General features: G+C 44.0%; 1 protein-coding gene across 5 annotated transcripts; it reads left to right on the forward strand.

The window, feature by feature from the left end:
• The first annotated feature begins 329 nt into the window (after positions 1–329).
• LOC129813938 (semaphorin-4E-like) lies at positions 330–22,261 on the forward strand. 5 transcript variants are annotated; one of them, XM_055866591.1, is made up of 15 exons: positions 330–1,000; positions 13,191–13,571; positions 13,863–14,008; positions 14,953–15,012; positions 15,151–15,249; positions 15,351–15,450; positions 15,810–15,920; positions 16,118–16,269; positions 16,399–16,574; positions 19,526–19,682; positions 19,895–20,117; positions 20,203–20,318; positions 20,416–20,579; positions 20,704–20,756; positions 20,829–22,261. In XM_055866591.1, exons 2-15 carry the CDS (start codon positions 13,463–13,465, stop codon positions 21,500–21,502), a joined length of 2,340 nt encoding a protein of 779 aa, XP_055722566.1. In that variant the 5' UTR covers positions 330–1,000; positions 13,191–13,462; the 3' UTR covers positions 21,503–22,261. The 5 variants fall into 5 exon arrangements, with proteins under 5 accessions (XP_055722566.1, XP_055722567.1, XP_055722563.1 ...); XM_055866592.1 differs by lacking the exon at positions 330–1,000 and adding an exon at positions 11,216–11,595 and having other exon boundaries at positions 12,805–13,571; positions 20,455–20,579; XM_055866588.1 differs by lacking the exon at positions 330–1,000 and adding an exon at positions 11,218–11,595 and having other exon boundaries at positions 12,805–13,571.
• Positions 22,262–22,430: the final 169 nt, after the last annotated feature.

The raw sequence follows: 22,430 nt of genomic DNA on the forward strand, positions 1-22,430 counted from the left end.
GGATAACTGTCTTCAGAATTTGACAAAAAGTAATTCTGATATGCTCCCACCGTGGTATATTGAGATACACACAACGTTGACAATGTGATCATCCCACGGGAAGCTTTGTCTGGTCGTGAAAACCTGCAGTGTTTTTATAGCAATTACATACTTTATGTAGGGTTAAATATTATATATGGTCAAACTCATTTATTTAGACATTTTCCCTTACTACATGCCAGACATATTGTAATGCATCACTGTACGACAAAGTACAATTTGGCAAATATGCATTCTTTTTTTTGTTGTACTAGTCCTGGGGTGTAAAGGCATAATGTACAGACAAGGGTATGGTAGGATGTGAGTACAGTGGAAGTAAACCTATGCGTTACGTGACGATGAGAGAGGTTTCGTCTCTGGAGGCATCAATCTATTTGAGGTCTCAGCATGTGTGTGGGGTGGGACGAAAGAGCTATCTAGGGCTTTTTGAGTGGGACTGAGGGCTCTACAGTGAAATAAAACATTAAGAACTAGCCAAGACAGCAGTAGACAAAGCATATTGACAGTCATAAAGCAATCACAGGAGTTGATCGGGAGAGCTAAGACAACAACGGGTAAATGGCGATGAATGGGCAGAGCGGGTCAGTTAGGTACATACAGGACCTAAGTTCGAGGCTGGTGCCAGCAGGTAAACAAAGTTATGTACCGTGTTGAAACAGTCCAGGGGGCATCAGCTGTGTAGCCGAGTCATCATAGGGTCAAAAGAGCAACAACAGGTGAGTCAGGGTGCTGTTCGGTTGTCACTAGTAGCTGGGCGAACAGGGAACACAGCGTTCAGAAAAGCTAGCGGGCCTGGGCTAGTAGATGGTTCTGCGGCGATATCGTAACAGAATAGCCTGTTGAGACCACATCGGGGGATCACGTCGGCAGTCCAGTCGTGATGGATCGGCGGGGCTCCGTGTCGACAATAAAGGGTCCAGGCCAATTGGCAGAGGAGGTATTGTAGCCCTAGAAGTAGCTGGTGAGTTTAATAATAACGAACATGGACCAATACAAAACAAGCGAAGCATCTGGACATGAAAACAGAACCAATAATGCCTGATTCATGAGGCTACAGAGTGCTAGTGTAACGGATGTGAAATGGCTAGCTAGTTAGCGGGTACGCGCTAATAGCGTTTCAATCAGTTACTTCACTTGCTCTGAAACCGAGAAGTAGTGGTTCCCCTTGCTCTGCAAGGGCCGCAGCTTTTGTGGAGCGATGGGTAACGATGCTTCGTGGGTGACTGTTGTTGATGTGTGCAGAGGGTCCCTGGTTAGCGCCCGAGGTCGGGGCGAGGGGACGTACTAAAGTTATACTGTTACACTGTTACACTAGATAAAGGGGAAGTAATGAAGGTAGTGATGAAGTCCTGGTGTGCATAATGATGGGGTGCAGGTGAGTGTAATGATGGGTCACCAGGACAGGTGGTTAGTAAACCTGCAACGTCAAGCGCCGGGGTGTAAAGGCATAATGTACAGACAAGCGTATGGTAGGATGTGAGTACAGTGGAAGTAAACCTATGCGTTACGTGACGATGAGAGAGGTCACAAGGGTGAACTCTATTTTCTTAATAAATCATTGCTTATTGTGATAGTCACATTATGTGAGTTAGAGGTATGTCCTAGTGTGAGATCCTATTTCACTGTCATGGGTTTCCTTGCTGGGCTTACTACCCACCACATACAAACGGGTATGAGGAAAATATTTATATACGTAATGTAAAAAAAGCCATGTCTGTCCCATTAGGGTGATTTCTACCCTTCTCAGGGCTGCGTTCAGTACGTTTTCACATTCTGGAACGTTCAATCAAATGGGAAGATTGCGCGTGCATCAAAAAAACACAAAGTCCTTCCTTTTGTAAGCTAAAGATTTATCTACAACACCTATATAAACCCTTCAGTGGAAGTGTGTGTTTTAAAAAGCAAACAAACATGTGACCAATTAGGGACATTTAGTTAGTCCCCATGAGGTCAAATGCTATTTCTAGGGGGTTTAGGTTTAAGGTTAGAATTAGGTTAAGGGTTAGTTTTAAGGTTAAAGTTAGGTTTTTGGGTTAGGGGTTAGGGAAAATAGGATTTTGAATGGGACTGAATTGTGTCCCCCCACATGGTTAGCTGTACAAGACTGTGTGTGTGAATACTATAGTGTATGGTGATGATGAACATAAAAGTCCTGGACAGAGGTATGCACAATGTTCTTTCCAGACAGCCTGTGGTGAGTCAGACGAGCTCCAGCTAGCAGTTTTCTTCACCTAATAAATGTTACAAATGTTGTACCCTCATCTTGCTTCATTTGTTCTTGTGTGTGGTTATGAAAATAAATGACTTTATTTGTTTATTTGCAGTGGCGTGTGCATTCATAGATGCCAAGGGAAGCCAGGCTTCCACAAATATTTGACCAATAACAATTATATTGTTTATTTACAATTTATTTTTCGTCTCTGGGTGTAAAAAAAAGGCCGGCCTTCAATCAGGGTGGCCTTCAATCAGGGTGGCCTTCAATCAGGGTGGTCTTCAATCAGGGTGGCCTTCAATCAGGCCGGCCTTCAATCAGGGCGGCCTTCAATCAGGCCGGCCTTCAATCAGGGTGGCATTCAATCAGGCCGGCCTTCAATCAGGCCGGCCTTCAATCAGGCCGGCCTTCAATCAGGGTGGCCTTCAATCAGGGTGGCCTTCAATCAGGGTGGCCTTCAATCAGGGTGCATGGGTGCATTCCAGAGCTCAGCCCGCACACCTCAAATCAGAGCATGTTCACCTGCCGCCTCGAGAAGATGCAAGTTGTGTAGTGACGGACTCTCACATGCTGTTTTCTATCTTGAAGTGTTGTGTGTCCATCATACAGTAACTACAACATCTATATAAACCCTTCAATGGAAGCAGCTGTGTGTGTGTGTGTTTGGTAATGGTTACAATTAAGTGTGCCTCTGCATGATGTTCTGACCGGACAGCAGAACCAAAAGCAATCAGCATTAAGTACTAGCGGGTGAGGGCATTCACAACTGACAATCAGCATTAAGAACTAGCGGGTGAGGGCATTCACAACTGACAATCAGCATTAAGAACTAGCGGGTGAGGGCATTCACAACTGACAATCAGCATTAAGTACTAGCGGGTGAGGGCATTCACAACTGACAATCAGCATTAAGTAGTAGCGGGTGAGGGCATTCACAACTGACAATCAGCATTAAGTACTAGCGGGTGAGGGCATTCACAACTGACAATCAGCATTAAGTAGTAGCGGGTGAGGGCATTCACAACTGACAATCAGCATTAAGTAGTAGCGGGTGAGGGCATTCACAACTGACAATCAGCATTAAGTACTAGCGGGTGAGGGCATTCACAACTGACTGCTCAGACGAGCTCCAGCTAGCAGTTTTTTTTTACTGTGTTTTCATAATTTTCCTTAAATTCCCTGAATCTATCTCACCTGGAGAAATCATCCAAGCGAGGGAAACAGTGCCCCTCTGTCTCAGTATGTGTAGCCTATGTATCTGATGCTGTCTGGATAGAAAGAGTATGACATGTTGCCGCTGTAGCATTTCATTGATTGATGCCAGCAAGCATTTGGCCACCCTTGATAATAAAAGGAAGTATGAAATAATTAGCCAATCAGCGTTGAGCTGAGCTCAACTGTACGTAGTCCTTTAGCTTGAACTCTTCCTACTTTGCAGAACGTCTTGTACTGAACAACATGTATCCCCAAGACGTTCTTGTACATTCTTGAATTGACTTTGAGGTACGTTTTCTCCTGTTTGGTGGGTGTAGTGAGGTGTGGCTTGAAGCAATGAGTGACGTGCAGTGGCCACACCGACAGCTTTCCACAACCCAGCCCCTCACAGTTTTTAACTGGTTGATCAGTACAGCAACATTTCCGTTCAATTGAATGTTCCAGAATGTAAAAACGTATGTTTTTCAATTTGTGCACGCACACACACAAATCAGTACCATAAACATTTAGCAACATTGATTGGACTAAATTGTTTAGTCCAATCAAGTCCAATTATCGACTGTTGTCGTTTAGTTCTCTCGACTATATTGTAGATCACGGTGGCGTATGAACAAATTATAGAGCAAACAATGCAATTATCACAACATAGGTTGTAATATGGCTTTTTTTTCTCTGGGTTGGCTTCCTCAGTGATTTGACCCACACACCGCTACTGTTTATTTGTGGTAATAAAAGTACTTCCTGTAGGTTGCTCAGATGCATGCATAGTGTTCTTGCCCTCTCAGCTGTGGTTGTACCAATGTATACCAGCAACTAGAGGCAACAGCAAACATGAATGGGAGAGTCATAATCTAATGGCTTCAAAACATATTGTCAGTCTGTTTTGTTTGTTGTGCCATTGTTAGGCTATAATATCACATTTCAAACAATAATGAATGCCATGTTACATTCCTTACATGGGACTAGCCAACTAAATGGACTAATCTTAAGTGTAGGTTGAGGGGAAAATGTCATCTTATAGTGAAAAGAAGAGAATCAGGAAAATGGAGGAAAGAGAAATTGGTACCAGAATATGCACCATAATCAATGCACAGTTCATCCAGTGGTGAGTACAATGGAGACCACTGTGCATAGTGTTTCACCACTGCAATGGGGGGAAATCCAGTATAGGTACTGTGTTAAGATCATGTTTGCGGTGTTAGATTGCATGATATTAGAGTAGGATGGTCATTCGCTGTGTTAATAATTAATGGAACATTCTTCTGCGGAGGGAGTGACTCCGTCTGGACTCTGGACTACGTCTTAAGCTGCCCTGGTTTTTGTAAGGTCCACAAGAACTTTATGGGAAAACACTTTATGCACTCAAGCATGATATAAGCAAACAGTTAGCAGGACAGATACAATTGTTAGTTGCTTCAAGATGTAGTTAGGCTATGCTAAATGTTTTGGATCAATGATGGAGCATTAAATTATTTTTCTGCCCTACGGGATAGGTCCCCGTACCCCCTGCCCCCGCTGTACTGCCCACACTTGACTTGAGTACTAACCTACACTAAACTGCACAAAAGAAATGGGTGTGCGTATAATGCAAAACATCTAGCAACCCAAAGGTTGTGTGTTTGAATCTCATCATGGACAATTTTAGCTAATTAGCAACTTTGCAACTACTTGGCATGTTAGCTAACACTAACCTTAACCCTTTAACCTACCTTTTATTGAACCTTTATTTAACTAGGCAAGTCAGTTAAGAACAAATGTGTATTTACAATGGCTGCCTACCAAAAGGCGTCCTGTGGGGACAGGGGTCTGGATTAAAAATAAATTAAAAATATATCAAATATAAGGCAAAACACACATGATGACGAGAGAGACACCACAACAATACATAAAGAGAGACCTAAGACAACAACATCAAATCAAATTGTATTTGTCACATACACATGTTATTGCAGGTGTAGCGAAATGCTTGTGCTTCTAGTTCTGACAGTGCAGCAATATCTAACAAGTAATATCTAACAATTTCACAACAAATACCTAATACACATAAATCTAAGTAAAGGAATGGAATTAAGAATTAAGAGCAGCATAGACTATGATACAGTAGATAGAATACAGTATATACATATGAGATGAGTAATGTAAGATATGTAAACATTATTAAAGTGGCTAGTGTTCCATTTATTAAAGTGGCCAAAGATTTCAAGTCTGTGTTTGTAGGCTGCAGCCTCTCTGTGTTAGTGATGGCTGTTTAACAGTCTGATGGCCTTAAGACAGAAGCTGGTTTTCAGTCTCTCGGTCCCAGCTTTGATGCAGCTGTACTGACCTCACCTTCTGGATGATAGCGGGGTGAACAGGCAGTGGCTCGGGTGGTTGTTGACCTTGATTATCTTTTTGGCCTTCCTGTGACATCGGGTGCTGTATGTGTCATGGAGGGCAGGTTTTTCTACATTGTAATGGACATGGCTCAACCTTTGGTAAACTGCTGGTAGGCTATTTGGCTATGCTACAGCAATGCCAAGTCAGCCAGTACTCATGCCTTGGTTCTCACAGCTCACAGTGAAATGATAGGCTACAATGACTTTGCTCATGATGCACGCAGCAAATTACATGTAACAACACCCTGAGCGCATCGGACAAAAAACGAAACACCAATACAAATGTAACAACAGCACAAAATAGATTAACAACTTTGTGGAATTTTCTTTCTTTTCATTATAGGATAGACACTTGTGACTTTTAGCTGCACCAATCAAAGCAGTGGAGCGTGGTCAAAACCATTCATCTTGGGGGGAGTGGGGTTCCAAAATACAATCATTTCACACGCAATTTTACCATTTTATAAAAATTTTATATACATTTTGAATATAAACTAGCTAAAATACTATGTGAAACTTGACAAATTATCCAATGGATTGTGATAATTTGCTGGTAAAAAAATGGAGGTGCAAAAACACAAGTTTGCACCCCCATTTGAATTTGCTCCATGGCTCAGGCGGCCATGTGTCGGCTACAGAGAAAAGCTGTTTGGCTCTTCCAGAGATGATCTATAATATTGCTCAGATCAGTCAATACTCGCCAAGAGTAAGAACTTTGCCGGTGTTTCTGATTAATAAGCAATGCCATGCTGGTGGGTGGTAACATTCAAGTAAAACCCAGCCCTGAAAATAAACGTAGACTGAAAAGTATTAACACCTCCCATCATAGGGGAAACACGCTATTGACACAGAAAATATCTGAATTTATCACTTCGGATTTCCCACTTCAACCCCAAATATATCATACCTTGACTAAAACGATAACTTATTGACTTAAATTGTTGTGCAACATCATGGGTAAACTATGAGCACTGTCTTTCAGCTGGAAAAAAGTGCATTTTTGCTAAAACTGGGTATTTAAAACTGCTAAAATGTCTCTCCACAAAATTGCAGGAAATTAGCTGTAAAACTGCAATTTTTTCTCTCTGCCTCATGGCAAAATGAGTAGAATAGCATTCCATTTGTTATAAAATTGCAAAATGTTCTCTCCGCCCCATGGTAAAATGTGTAGAATTGCAGGAAATGAACTTGAAAACTAAAATGTTCTCTCCGCCTTCAAGCGAGGGTCCACTAAAATGTTTTGCCGTGAGATGGGGGGGGGCCCCCAACAAAATCTCACTTAGGGCCCCAAAAGGACTAGAGCCGGCCCTGCCAGAGACAGAAGGCCAACCAGGGACAGCTGTTTAGGTGGTAGACAGAGAGAGAAACAGAGGCAGAGCACACACATCCCGTGCCCCCACCCGCACTGCCCCTTCACCTCTATCTGTACCTTTCCTGGGGGAGATACCATTGTGAATCATGCATCCACACACACACACACAATAACTGTTCTGTTTTCCCAAGTGTAGAGAGATGGAAACAGAGTAGAATGGCTGTCCCCTCTCATTGAAGCTACAGAGGTTCATCGCTGACCAAGGTACTGAAGGCATTGTTAGCAGAAAACAGGATCCCCATTATAGTGAATGGGAAAATGGCAATCTCCGTGCATATATAAAAAAATCTAAGACAATCATGGTAACCAATAATTGCTTCTGATATACCAGATTTATGTCCTTGAACTGATTATTTTCACAGAAGAAGTTATAAGGATAATTTAGTTGATCAATCAATCAATCAATACATGTATTTATGAAGCCTTTCTTAGATCAGCTGATGTCACAAAGTGCTGTACAGAAACCAATCCTAAAACCCCAAACAGCAAGCAATGCAGGTGTAGTTGATATTGCCAGCCTGCAGTACCCCAGTCGGTCTTCAGCTTAAGTTACTCAATAAGAGAGGCAGCACTGAGCTAGCCTGCATTGTCACTTCTTGGAGTAGCTCAAACTGGGCATGTTAGGTCTCCATGAGAAGCGATCTTATATTAAAAGGAACATTTAATAAATGGCCGTGTGCAGTGGAGTAGATATTTGTGGGATATACTCAGCCTTGTCTCAGAGTAGTAAGTTGGTGGCCTGTTGATACACTACTGGTCAAAAGTTTTAAAATACCTACTCATTCAAGGTGTTTCTTCTTATTTTACTACTTTCTACATTGTAGAATAATAGTGAAGACATCAAAACTATGAAATAACACATGGAATCATGTCGTAACCAAAAAAGTGTTAAACAAATCAAAATATATTTTATATTTGAGATTCTTCAAATAGCCGCCCTTTGCCTTGATGACAGCTTTGCACACTCTTGGCATTCTCTCAACCAGCTTCATGAGGTAGTCACCTGAGCCCTACGACCATGCCTCAGGACTTCCTGGCCTGATGACTCCTGGCTGTCCCCGTCCCCAGTCCACCTGGTCGTGCTGCTGATCCAGTTTCTGCTGTTTTGCCTGTGGCTATGGAATCCTCACCTGTTCACCAGACGTGCTACGTTGTTGTGCTGCTGCTCCAGTTTAAACTGTTCTGCCTGCGGCGATGAAACTCTGACCAGTTCACCGGATGTGCTACCTTGTGCCAGACCTGCTGTTTTTGACCCTCTCTTAACATTTTGCTAATTGTCTGTTTATTTTGTTAAGAGTATTAGTGTGCAGGGTTTGTGCATTTACATTTTATTCCAACTCATAACTGTCTGGTTGGAGACAACTACACTGACTAAGTGAAAGTTAAGTTGAGGGAAAGTGTTACCTTAAAGAAAGGACAATGAGGAAATGGAAGAGAGAAAGGCTGAGTAATGAAAGCATGGCAGGTTATGCAGCATAATCAATGCACAGTTCACCCATGCAGTGAGCAGGTGAGTACAATACAGACCACTGTGCATAGTGTTTCACCACTGCAATGGCAGGGAATTCCATTATAGGTACAGTATTAAGGTAATGTTTGCGGTGATGGATTCCATGATATTAGAGTAGGATGGTCATTCACTGTGTTAATAATTAATGGAACATTCTTCTGCGGAGGGAATGACTCTGTCTGGACTCTGGACTGCATCTTAAGCTGCATTGGTTTTTGTAAGGTCCACAAGAACTTTATGGGAAAACAAGTTATGCACTCAAGCATGATATAAGCAAACAGTTAGCAGTACCAATACGATTGTTAGTTGCTTCAAGATGTAGTTAGGCTAAATGTTTTGGATCAATGATGGAGCATTAAATGATTTCATATTTTCTTTCCAACAAGATAGGTCCCTAAAACCCGCTGTCCCCACAATTACACTGCTGGAAAAAGTGTCCAATTGTCATACTTGAGTAAAAGTACAGATACCTTAATAGAAAGTAAGTTAAGTAAAAGTGAAAGTCTAAAAGTATTTGGTTCTAAATATTCTTAAGTATCAAAAGTAAATGGAATTGGTAAAATATATTTGGTACCAAAAGTAAAAGTATAAATCATTTCAAATTCCTTATATTAAGCAAAGTGGATGGCACCATTTTCTTGTTTTTTAAATGTACAAATAGCCAGGGGTACACTCGAACACTCAGACATAATTTACATTTGTGTTTAGTGAGTCTGCCAGATCAGAGGCAGTAGGGATGACCATGTGTTCACTTGATAAGTGCTTGAATTGGACCATGTCCCTCTCCTGCTAAGCACTCAACATGCAAGGAGTACTTTTGGGTGTCAGGGAAAATGTATGGAGTAAAAAGTACATTATTTTCTTTAGGAATGTAGTGAAGTAAAAATTGTCAAAAATATAAATAGTAAAGTACAGATACCACACAAACACTTAAGTAGTACTTTAAAGTATTGTTACTTAAGTACTTTACACAACTGCTGTACTGTCCAAATTTGACTTGAGCACTACACTAAACTACACGAAAAATATAATTATTGTTGTCGGAACTGTCTTCATTAGCATTTGTAGTGTTGTGTTGTTCAAGAGGAGTGTGATATTTCAGTCATTTTTATGTCAGACCTGTTGGGACTCGCCTGTTTTTTTTACGAGAGAGCGCGCTCATCTTTTCTACCTCGCTCACAGCCTGGTCTCATAGACTAGACATAACATAGTAAATGTAAATCCGAGACGCTCAAATTAGTTTGATATGTTACGTTTGGTATGGTTCCATAAGACAGATGGTTACTTAAAACCTCTTAAGGATCTGCCTCTTTTTTTTTCACCTGAAATGACATACTCAAATCTAACTGCCTGTAGCTCAGGCCCTGAAGCAAGGCTATGCATGTTCTTTGTACCATTTGAAAGGAAACACTTTGAAGTTTGAATGTGAAAGGAATGTAGGAGAATATAACACAATAGATCTGGTAAAAGATAATACAAAGAAAAAAAAACTGTTTTGAATTTTTTTGCACCATCATCTTTGAAATGCAAGAGAAAGGCCATAATGTATTATTCCAGCCCAGGTGCAATATATATTTTGGCCAGTAGATGGCAGCAGTGTATGTGCTACGTTTTAGACTAATCCAATTGCATCCAATTGCAATTGCATTTCTGTTCAAATTGTTGTATCAAGACTGCCCAAATATGCCTAATTTGTTTATTAATAACTTTTTATATTCAAAATTGTGCACTCTCCTCAAACAATAGCATGGTATTATTTCACTGTAATAGCTACTGTAAATTGGACAGTGCAGTTAGATTAACAAGAATTTAAGCTTTCTGCCAATATCAGATATGTCTATGTCCTGGGAAATGTTCTTGTTTCTTACAACCTCATGCTAATCGCATTAGTCTATGTTAGCTCAACCGTCCCATGGAAGGGACACCGATCCCGAAGTTAAGGCAAAAACATAAGTAGCTTGGTTGGTCAGGGTGGATGGGTGGGCCTATAACCCAAAGGTTACGAGTTCAAATCTCATCATGGACAACTTTAGCATTTTAGCTAATTAGCAACTTCAACTACTTCCTACTTTTTTGCTACTTTGCAACTACTGAACATGTTAGCTAACCCTTCCCCTAACTTTAACCCTTAACCTAACTCCTAAACTTTACCCTAACCCCTAGCCTAGCTAACATATCACATGTTTTGCACAGTGGAGGCTGGTGAGAGAAGCTACAGGAGGACGAGCTCATTGTAATGTCTCAAATGGAATAAATGGAACGGTATCAAACACATCATACATATGGAATCCACCTTTGACTCCATTTAATGTCTTCTATTCCAGCCATTACAATGAGCCCGTCCTCCTATAGCTCCTCCCACCAGTTTTTAAGCACGTTTTACAAATTTGCTACATATTGTACATTTTGCAAATAGTAACATATAAACGAAATTGTAATTCATAGCATATTATGCAAAATGGGTGATGGACATCCACAAATTAATACATACCATACGAAATGTAACATATTATACTAAAAGGAATTGAACGGAATGTATGTACAGAATAATACGAAATGCTCAGAGACCAGGTTGCTCAATCAGAGAGAATAATCTGGCTTGCTGACGGAGCCATAGCAGCAGCGGTATCTATTCAGGTCCTTCACCGCGGGATCTGAGCGCCTTAACTTTTCCCAACAATATAGCCGACAACAACAGTCCCTTTCAACGGATCCGACAGAGACAGAAGGGGGGACAAGGACAGCCGTTTAGCCACTGCCTCTTTGTGGAAAGCGCTTGGCTGTGGGTTTGTACTGTGTTTGAACCAAAGAGCAACCAGACCTGGGCAGTTTCTTGTACACACTCGAGAAAGAACACCTTTCATTTTTAAAGGTAGGTTTAGTCTCTGATTAATATTTTTTTTAAGGGATATTTTTGTTACATTTTTCATAAATGTATAGTGGGCCTAATGAATTTGAGCCTTGACACGTGTGAACAAATTATAAAATCTCACAAATGCTAAACGACTGCGTACATTTATTTGTGCCCTTATGCACCAGACAGGTGAGTGATAGGGGGACAGAAGTAGAGTAGTTGTTTCCGGTTTTGAGTTACGCAATAGTTTATTACGTTAACTTGTTTGCCAACAGTTGAGGTATTAGGTATGACATTTTATAATAATATGTTTTTAAAATGTATTTTAAATGTAACTTTTATTTAACTAGGCAAGCCAGTTAAGAACAAATTATTATTTACAATCACGGCCAAACCCGGACGACGCTCGGCCAATTGTGCTCGGCCCTATGGGACTCCCAATCACGGCCGGATGTGACACAGTCCACAACGTTACACCATTCACTGCTAAAGTTTCTCAATATGCCAGGGTATAAACTATTTGGACAAAGAAATGCATTAAACTACACAGGAAGGTTTTTTTCTGCAGTTGCACCACTCACAGACATGCAAACAGACCTGTCTCTTATTAGAGATGTGTCTAAATATGAATGACATTGGTGTAGCCGCAGCATGTGTTTGAACGAATGGAGCCTCTTGCCTCAGGGGTAGATATATGAAACATCTGTGACATGCTGTGGCTAATCAGCTACACAACCAGCACTCTGACTAATGACACACCTGGACACACCCACCGTAGTGGGGAAATCCGATCCTCAAAAGGATTGAGTTGCAACATTGCAACATTTAACAGAACAAGATTGTACAACTGCCAATGTTGTTGTGATGGTAGACCTGGGTTAGTTGTATTTGTGTGTGTGTGGACATGTTTAACTACACTTGTGGGGACCAGAAGTCCCAACAACAGTAGCACACAAACCAAAATTTGACCAACGGGGGGCATTTCTCCAGCCCCTACAAGGAAAAGGGCTATTTCTAAGGGGTTTAGGGTTAGAATTAGAGTTGAGGGTTAAAGATTATGTTAGGGTTAGGGAAAATAGGATTTTGAATGGAATCAATTGTGTTAGTAAAACAAGACTGTTTGTGTGAACTGAACAATATGTGTTTTTCACATTTTGTACTGCTATTTCCCCTGTCCACACAGGATTTGGTATTCTGTAAGGATTTCTTTTTGTGTGGTTGTGTTAGGTCCAGACGAGCTGAAGTCGACACTCCTGCACCCCACTGAAAGCCTTTCATGCCCTCACATTACCATCACTATGGCTGTGACAGAGTTACTGCTGCGCAGACCGTAGCTCACTCCACGCTCTTTAACCATACCTCTCTCTAGCTCTTCTCTTTCTTTCTCTCCATCAAAATATGTCCCCCCTCTCCAGTGTTTCTCTCGCTTTCTCTCTCTCAGATGGGCCAAAGCAGTTAGCGGGCCAGTGCCTGTGCCTTTTCCCCATGCTATCCATCTTACCATAGATCCCCCCCCCCCCCCTCTCTCTTTCTCTCTCTCCTCCCGCTCTCTCTCTCAGGCCCATGCTATCCATCTTACCATAGACCCTCCCCTCGCTCTCTCTCTCTCTCAGGTCCGTGCCATCTATCTTACCATGGACTCACTGCTGACAGAGGCCTGTAGAGGGATCAGAAGCCTGTGCTGGAGATTGGCTCAATCACACAGCCATCTATCCTTTGAACACAGAGTAGGCCTAACACTTAGCCTGACTCTATAAGTGCCTCCTGCCTTCTCTCTACCGGACTGGATTCAACACAAACTGGACTGGATTTAACACAAACTGGACTGGATTTCCGTTTAAGAGCCATTTGAGGAACTAAATTACATTTTGACAAGGAACAAGCCATGTTTCCTCTAGTGGTCGTAAGTTTCTTTTGGCTCCTCCCTCTCGCTCTGACGCTGGATGCCCACTCGCCACTGGACTGTGTTCCGCGTAAAACTGTACCCTATCATAGTAAGTACTGCTCTTGCATTTAAGTGCGTCCATCAATATTTATTCACTGCTTCTGTCTATACTGTTTGTGTAACTCAGGTGAATATATCTACATATTATATTACTGCTACAGCTACAACCAGGTGTAATTTGGATTAAGGGAAGGTATAAGTTTATGTAACTGTCATATGTGTCAAAAAAAGTGTACATAACTATCATCCTGTGTAACTGCAGGTGTCTTTGTGAGTAACTATTGGTGTCACTCCGTACAACTTCCTGTATCATTCAATGTCACTCATTCTGCTGTACTAGGAGAGAATGGTCGTATGTTCGCTGAAGAGGGTGTGTGGAACTACTCCACCATGCTGCTGAGAGAGGACCTGGGTCTGTTGCTGCTGGGAGCCAGAGAGAACATCTATGCCCTGGACATCAACAACATCTCCAACAAGAAGTCCTCCGTAAGAACACTGAACAATTACAGTTTAACAGATTGCTTTGGCACTTACACTGACAGCTATGAAAATATGTCCTGGAAGACTCATGTCTCATGTTCAACATGCCTTTGCAGCAGCTACTCTTCCTGGTGTTGGGTTCTAAATGAAGAGTAAAAACTCTTGGACGATTAGAAAATCTCAAACCAAGTTTATTCACCCAATGGGTCACACAGCTGCATAAGACCAAGACATTCACACAAGCACTGGTATTTAACCCTTCCTCCTATGCTGAGTCTCCTCCTTACACATCTGAACAGCCAATACACCTCTGTTGCTAGACAGAACTTTAGTGATATCTGTTCTTCCTCACTTCATCTGACCTGACCTCAACCCAAATTCCTCACTCCTCCCCAACTCACGGCTGTCCTTTTGACCTGTACCAGATTGAGTCCCTTCTCCTTTCCATAGGATCCCCGGTGTCTAACAATAACATATTCTGACAGTTTAAACACTTTTTAAAAAACATTACAATACATTCACAGATTTCACAACACATTGTGTGCCCTCATGCCCCTACGCCACCACTACCACATATCTACAGTACAAAATCTATGTGTATATGTGTGTGTATACATGTGTCTGTGCCTATGTTTGTGTTGCTTCACAGTCACGGCTGTTCTATAAGGTGTATTTTTATCGTTTTTAAAAAATCTAATTTTAATGCTTACGTCAGTTACTTGATGTGGAATAGAGTTCCATGTAGTCATGGCTCTATGTAGGACTGTGCGCCTCTCATAGTCTGTTCTGGACTTGGGGACTGTGAAGAGACTTCTTGTGGCATGTCTTGTCTATGCATGGGTGGCCGAGCTATGCACCAGTAGTTCAAACAGGCAGCTCGGTGCATTCAACATGTCAATACCTCTCGTAAAGTGTTCATCTTCCAACTTTATCTTCCACATCTTTTTCAGGTAAGTTGGAAAGTGACAGAGAAGCAGCAGAAGGAGTGCAGCTCCAAAGGGAAAAATCAGGTAGGTCCAGACCAGTCAGTGAACTGATGCTTTCTCTGCATATTTCATGGTCCTTTCCCGTTTCATTTGGATGGAGCCTTGTATTTAAATATGTGCATTCCATTGCAAATATCTAAATAACTAGATACTGTGTTACAGATAGAGTGCCAGAACTACATCAGGGTCCTGCATACGATGGAGGATGGTAGGATGTATGTGTGTGGGACCAATGCCTTCAATCCAGAGTGTGACTACATGGTGAGTCAATGGAAACACAACACTCCTTATGATCAACTCCGGTCATAACCTGTAATAGTAGATATCATTCACAAGTGTACCGCTCATCTCTGTCCTTGCAGTCGTACAAAGACGGAAAGTTGACTCTGGAAAATAAGGCAGAGGATGGCAAAGGGATGTGTCCCTTCGATCCATTCCAGAGATTTTCTTCCGTCATGATCGGTGAGTAACTACTCCGGAATTCTGTCAGGAATCTGGGAATATCAATCTCCTTAAAGTCAGAAAAGGCTAGGTTTAGTGATGCAGGTCTGATATTCCTGATCTGATGGCTTGTTTGAGTTGAACCCTCTTTACTCACAATGCTATCAGGTGAGGACCTGTACTCAGGTCATGTCTAGATGGTATACAGCTTTTGTCAATTTGACGTTAAAAGTGTTCTAATGTTTTAAGCTAACCCAAACCCTTTTCCTAAACTTAACCTTCTCCTCAAACCTGCTATGTGAATTATTTTTACCTGATGCGTAAGTTCTTCCAACCTGCTACAAAAAGTCAGTTTTTGACAAAAGCTTTATCTCTTCTAGACAAAACCCTCTACTCAGCCACCTCAATGAACTTTCTGGGTTCTGAGCCTGTGGTGATGCGCAGCTCTCCCTCCTCCATACGCACTGAGTTCAAGAGCTCCTGGCTACACGGTAAGACAGTCTTCTTTCAACTTCCTTTTCTTTGTTTTTCAACAAGAGTTAAGTCTTTATAGCCTGGTGCCCGATCTGTTTGTGCCATCTTGCCAACTCTTATAATGGAAACATAAGGAGTTGACAAGACAGCACAAACCGATCTGAGAACAGGCTGAAGTCTTTAGGTTGATGTCTTCTATATTTGTCTTTGTCAGAGCCCAACTTCATCTCCATGGCCCAGATGCCAGAGAGTAGGAACAGCTTAACGGGTGACGATGACAAGGTCTACCTGTTCTTCACTGAGACCGCTGTGGAGTACGACTTCTACAGCAAACTGGTGGTGTCCCGCGTAGCACGTGTCTGCAAGGTGTGTGTCCCACGGTGGTATTGAGAATTACTTCTCTGCTTAAGGGGTTTTTGGGTGCTTGTATTCTATGAAGATATACCCTTATTGTCTAATGGCAGCTTCATGTAAATCTCTGTCTCTGTGTCTCAGGGGGACCTTGGGGGCCAGAGGACCCTGCAGAAGAAGTGGACGTCATTTCTAAAGGCCCGTGTGGACTGTCCTGTTCTGGAGTCCCAGCTACCCTACATTATACAGGACACCTACCGCTGGTGTGAGGAGGGAGACTGGAGAAGCTGTGTGTTCTATGCTGTATTCACATCACAGTCGTAAGTTGAACTCTGAAGTGTGTGTATGAGTGTGTGTGTTTTGCTTATGTGAGCACCACGACGGATGGACCTGACTGTTTGTGTGTGTGTCTCTCTAATGCTCTGTGTGGTTGTATTCCAAGGACAGGCTGGACCTCTCTGCAGTGTGTGTGTGTCTAATGCTCTGTGTGGTTGTATTCCAAGGACAGGCTGGACCTCTCTGCAGTGTGTGTGTCTAATGCTCTGTGTGGTTGTATTCCAGGGACAGGGTGGATCTTTCTGCAGTGTGTGTGTCTCTCTAATGCTCTGTGTGGTTGTATTCCAGGGACAGGGTGGATCTCTCTGCAGTGTGTGTGTCTAATGCTCTGTGTGGTTGTATTCCAGGGACAGGGTGGATCTCTCTGCAGTGTGTGTGTCTAATGCTCTGTGTGGTTGTATTCCAAGGACAGGCTGGATCTCTCTGCAGTGTGTGTGTCTAATGCTCTGTGTGGTTGTATTCCAGGGTCAGGGTGGATCTCTCTGCAGTGTGTGTGTCTAATGCTCTGTGTGGTTGTATTCCAGGGACAGGCTGGACCTCTCTGCAGTGTGTCTCTCTCTAATGCTCTGTGTGGTTGTATTCCAGGGACAGGGTGGATCTCTCTGCAGTGTGTGTGTCTAATGCTCTGTGTGGTTGTATTCCAGGGTCAGGGTGGATCTCTCTGCAGTGTGTGTGTCTAATGCTCTGTGTGGTTGTATTCCAGGGACAGGGTGGATCTCTCTGCAGTGTGTGTGTCTAATGCTCTGTGTGGTTGTATTCCAGGGACAGGGTGGATCTCTCTGCAGTGTGTGTGTAATGCTCTGTGTGGTTGTATTCCAGGGTCAGGGTGGATCTCTCTGCAGTGTGTGTGTCTAATGCTCTGTGTGGTTGTATTCCAGGGACAGGGTGGATCTCTCTGCAGTGTGTGTGTCTAATGCTCTGTGTGGTTGTATTCCAGGGACAGGGTGGATCTCTCTGCAGTGTGTGTGTAATGCTCTGTGTGGTTGTATTCCAGGGTCAGGGTGGATCTCTCTGCAGTGTGTGTGTCTAATGCTCTGTGTGGTTGTATTCCAGGGACAGGGTGGATCTCTCTGCAGTGTGTGTGTCTAATGCTCTGTGTGGTTGTATTCCAGGGACAGGCTGGACCTCTCTGCAGTGTGTCTCTCTCTAATGCTCTGTGTGGTTGTATTCCAGGGACAGGGTGGATCTCTCTGCAGTGTGTGTGTCTAATGCTCTGTGTGGTTGTATTCCAAGGACAGGCTGGATCTCTCTGCAGTGTGTGTGTCTAATGCTCTGTGTGGTTGTATTCCAGGGTCAGGGTGGATCTCTCTGCAGTGTGTGTGTCTAATGCTCTGTGTGGTTGTATTCCAGGGACAGGCTGGACCTCTCTGCAGTGTGTCTCTCTCTAATGCTCTGTGTGGTTGTATTCCAGGGACAGGGTGGATCTCTCTGCAGTGTGTGTGTCTAATGCTCTGTGTGGTTGTATTCCAGGGTCAGGGTGGATCTCTCTGCAGTGTGTGTGTCTAATGCTCTGTGTGGTTGTATTCCAGGGACAGGGTGGATCTCTCTGCAGTGTGTGTGTAATGCTCTGTGTGGTTGTATTCCAGGGTCAGGGTGGATCTCTCTGCAGTGTGTGTGTCTAATGCTCTGTGTGGTTGTATTCCAGGGACAGGGTGGATCTCTCTGCAGTGTGTGTGTCTAATGCTCTGTGTGGTTGTATTCCAGGGACAGGGTGGATCTCTCTGCAGTGTGTGTGTAATGCTCTGTGTGGTTGTATTCCAGGGTCAGGGTGGATCTCTCTGCAGTGTGTGTGTCTAATGCTCTGTGTGGTTGTATTCCAGGGACAGGGTGGATCTCTCTGCAGTGTGTGTGTCTAATGCTCTGTGTGGTTGTATTCCAGGGACAGGGTGGATCTCTCTGCAGTGTGTGTGTAATGCTCTGTGTGGTTGTATTCCAGGGTCAGGGTGGATCTCTCTGCAGTGTGTGTGTCTAATGCTCTGTGTGGTTGTATTCCAGGGACAGGGTGGATCTCTCTGCAGTGTGTGTGTCTAATGCTCTGTGTGGTTGTATTCCAGGGACAGGGTGGATCTCTCTGCAGTGTGTGTGTAATGCTCTGTGTGGTTGTATTCCAGGGTCAGGGTGGATCTCTCTGCAGTGTGTGTGTCTAATGCTCTGTGTGGTTGTATTCCAGGGACAGGGTGGATCTCTCTGCAGTGTGTGTGTCTAATGCTCTGTGTGGTTGTATTCCAGGGACAGGCTGGACCTCTCTGCAGTGTGTCTCTCTCTAATGCTCTGTGTGGTTGTATTCCAGGGACAGGGTGGATCTCTCTGCAGTGTGTGTGTCTAATGCTCTGTGTGGTTGTATTCCAGGGTCAGGGTGGATCTCTCTGCAGTGTGTGTGTCTAATGCTCTGTGTGGTTGTATTCCAGGGACAGGGTGGATCTCTCTGCAGTGTGTGTGTAATGCTCTGTGTGGTTGTATTCCAGGGACAGGGTGGATCTCTCTGCAGTGTGTGTGTCTAATGCTCTGTGTGGTTGTATTCCAGGGACAGGGTGGATCTCTCTGCAGTGTGTGTGTCTAATGCTCTGTGTGGTTGTATTCCAGGGACAGGGTGGATCTCTCTGCAGTGTGTGTGTTTAATGCTCTGTGTGGTTGTATTCCAGGGTCAGGGTGGATCTCTCTGCAGTGTGTGTGTAATGCTCTGTGTGGTTGTATTCCAGGGACAGGGTGGATCTCTCTGCAGTGTGTGTGTCTAATGCTCTGTGTGGTTGTATTCCAGGGACAGGGTGGATCTCTCTGCAGTGTGTGTGTCTAATGCTCTGTGTGGTTGTATTCCAGGGACAGGCTGGACCTCTCTGCAGTGTGTGTGTCTAATGCTCTGTGTGGTTGTATTCCAGGGTCAGGGTGGATCTCTCTGCAGTGTGTGTGTCTAATGCTCTGTGTGGTTGTATTCCAGGGACAGGGTGGACCTCTCTGCAGTGTGTGCATACAGGGTGTTGGACATCGGCAGGGTGTTCTCTGAGGGGAAGTACAAGACCCCCGTAACCGTGGAAACGTCCTTTGTGAAGTGGGTGATGTACAGCGGTGACGTGCCCTCCCCCAGACCTGGAGCTGTGAGTCAGACTGACTCTTCTTTTCCTTTTGTCTTCTCTCTCTTTTCCTGTCACATTTCTTTCATTATGACTTTTATTCACAGGCTATCCCTTCAGATTATCTATAGATTTTCAACAGACCAACGTAACCTTGAAAGTTTTCTGATAAAAGTTGTACGTTCTTCCAGGTTTGAATAAACCCTCCATCCCTTCTCTCCCACTCCCCTTTCCAGTGTATCAATGACGAGGCTCGTAACCAGGGCATCAGTCAAACTCTGGACCTGCCAGACCGGACCTTGCAGTTCATTAGAGACCGGCCCCTCATGGACCAGGCTGTTTTGCCCATGGGAGAGCGCCCCTTGCTGGTCAGGAGAGGCACTGCCTTCACACGCATCATAGTACACAGAACACAGGCCCTGGACAGGAAGAAATACCATGTCATGTTCATAGGCACAGGTGTGTGTGTGTGTTTAATAACTCTGAACAGCTGTCTTAGTTGCCCACATACAGTATCAGCACTGATGTGTGTTTCGTGTCTCAGAGGGTGGCAGCGTGTTGAAAGCGGTTAACTACGATAAGGAGATGTTCATCATCGAGGAAGTGCAGCTCTTCCAGCCCCGGGAGCCAATCAAAGTCCTCCGTTTCTCCAACACAACGGTAACGTAAAGCACTATTTCTTGTCTGTCGGCAGCTGAAATCTGCTGTACAGTATGTATGGCAGTGTAAAGGGTGTGTGTAACGTGTGTGTGTGTAGGGTCAGCTGTACGCAGGCTCTGAGTACGGTGCTGTTCAGATGCCGTTTAGTAGCTGTGGTCGTTCTCGCACCTGTGTGGACTGTGTCCTGGCCAGAGACCCTTACTGTGTCTGGGACAGAACTACAGCCCAATGTATCGCCCTGTCTACAGCTAACACAGACAGGTATGGTGCTGCAGAAACCAATTGTACTTTTTCCTTTGATTACTTTTAACCCATGTAGAAGAACAGAGATCTGATGTACTGTTGGTTAACTCTGTCCCTGAACACCTTCCCGTTTCTGTCTCAGTGAACTGATCCAAAGTTTATGGGCTGGAGACTTCTCTCTCTGCCCCGCCTCAGGTGAGTGTGTCTATTCTATCTTTTCTGTGTGTGTCTGTTTGTGTGTTTTCTAACCAATACATTCTCTTCCAGACTCTGTGAAGACTGTTAATCAGACCGTGTGGCTGGGTGGCAACGTGAAGCTCCAGTGCCCCCCCACTTCCAACCTGGCAGAGACCCACTGGGTGCAAGACTCCCTGCCCCTGCCCTCCTCGCCCCGCAACCAGATCCTCCGAGACAGCCTCCTTATCCTCAACGCCTCTGCCTCTGACACTGGCCGCTACCGCTGTCTGTCCATGGAGCGTTCCCACAGCGGGAAGTACACCACCACCGTGGCTGAGTACCAGCTTAGAGTAGGTCTAGAAGGGCTCCCACTCAGACCTGAAGCCCGGACTGAGAGCCCTTCCCTGGCAGCGCTGCAGGTGTCAGTGGCCTTCCTGGCGATTCTGCTGGCTGTCCTGCTGGGGTGGAACCTGTACAAGGGACATCTGCCCCTGCCTGGGCCCTGTGGGAGAGTGATAGGAGCAGGGAGAGGGCAGAACCAAGGTGCCCCAGAGGGGGCTGCTCACATTGCCGTGGTCCACCTAGAGGTCTCAGAGCCTGGGGAGGCGGAGAGCAAGGCCCTGGTGTCTGGAGAAGGAAACTGCACCAGTAATAACAACCACTCTACTGGGGAGGTGGCATTAGGAGTGGGTGAGGAGGGGGAGAGTGAAGCCAGAGTTACTTTCCCCTCATTGCAGTTCATTGATGATGAATCAGAGATATGATTTTACCGCCAATGGTATTTCAGTTTGCTTTATTTTTTGACTGTATGCAGTCAGTATTCAATGAGACTGAACAGTATGCAGCAGATAAACTGTGACTAGATCAGACCAACACACCTGTAACGTTTTGTACAAAGTGGTTGGAAGAGAACTGTATTGTTTGTGAAACTATGGTTGCGTTCTGCTGACGTTGCATGCATCAACCAATGGTTGCGTGCCACATCATTGACTGTGTCATCGACTGACAGATTGCTATAACATATGTTAAATACCTATCCAAGCGTTGTAAGATCTGGCAGGTGTCAGCAACACCTGAGCAGAGGAACACGCCCTATGATTCTGTTACCAGCCAATCAGACCCAGCTTTTCCTGCTCTAGTGCTGGATTGGAAAAGTTGAACTGTGGTGGAGGGGGCTGGTTATCAAACTTTTTTTAGATTTACGCGCACCTAAAGCATTAGAAACTTGTGTGACCCACTCAAATGAACAACCATCTCTGCCGGTATCCAGCACCCACATTTTGGGGAAGCAGAGCACCAACCTCTAACAAGCACTGAGAGAGAACTACAAGGATAGGTAGGAATTATCCAAATTAAATTAATAGTAAAACATTGTCATATCAATCCTATCTTATTTTTCTCAGTGAATCATCCACTTTATTACAATGTTTTGTTAGGTGGTCCCTCTCTCGTGCCATTTCTAACCTGTCTAAGTACGTGCCTTCTCTGTATCGTGTTGTCTTTATTAAAAATCTTTCTACCTGCATTGTTTTTGGTGTCACCAATGTCTCTGTATATAGAATAGCCAATAGGCTTGACAGGTTTCCATCTGGGGCAGGAGTGGACTTGCTAACATTGGGGGTTAATTAGTCTTACATGGAACAGCTGTGGATAGGACAGCGTTACAGTTAGGGCTGGATTCAATCCGTTTCG

This window comes from Salvelinus fontinalis, chromosome 17 (assembly GCF_029448725.1).
Source record: "Salvelinus fontinalis isolate EN_2023a chromosome 17, ASM2944872v1, whole genome shotgun sequence".
NCBI classification, from domain to species: Eukaryota; Metazoa; Chordata; class Actinopteri; order Salmoniformes; family Salmonidae; genus Salvelinus; species Salvelinus fontinalis.

Bases quoted from the DNA above. Each gene is read 5' to 3' on its own strand.
- LOC129813938 (XM_055866591.1), top strand. From the start codon at position 13,463: ATGTTTCCTCTAGTGGTCGTAAGTTTCTTTTGGCTCCTCCCTCTCGCT. The intron at 14,009-14,952 runs GTAAGAACACTG...CATCTTTTTCAG, and splicing joins TCTCCAACAAGAAGTCCTCC to GTAAGTTGGAAAGTGACAGA. The intron at 15,921-16,117 runs GTAAGACAGTCT...TGTCTTTGTCAG, and splicing joins CAAGAGCTCCTGGCTACACG to AGCCCAACTTCATCTCCATG.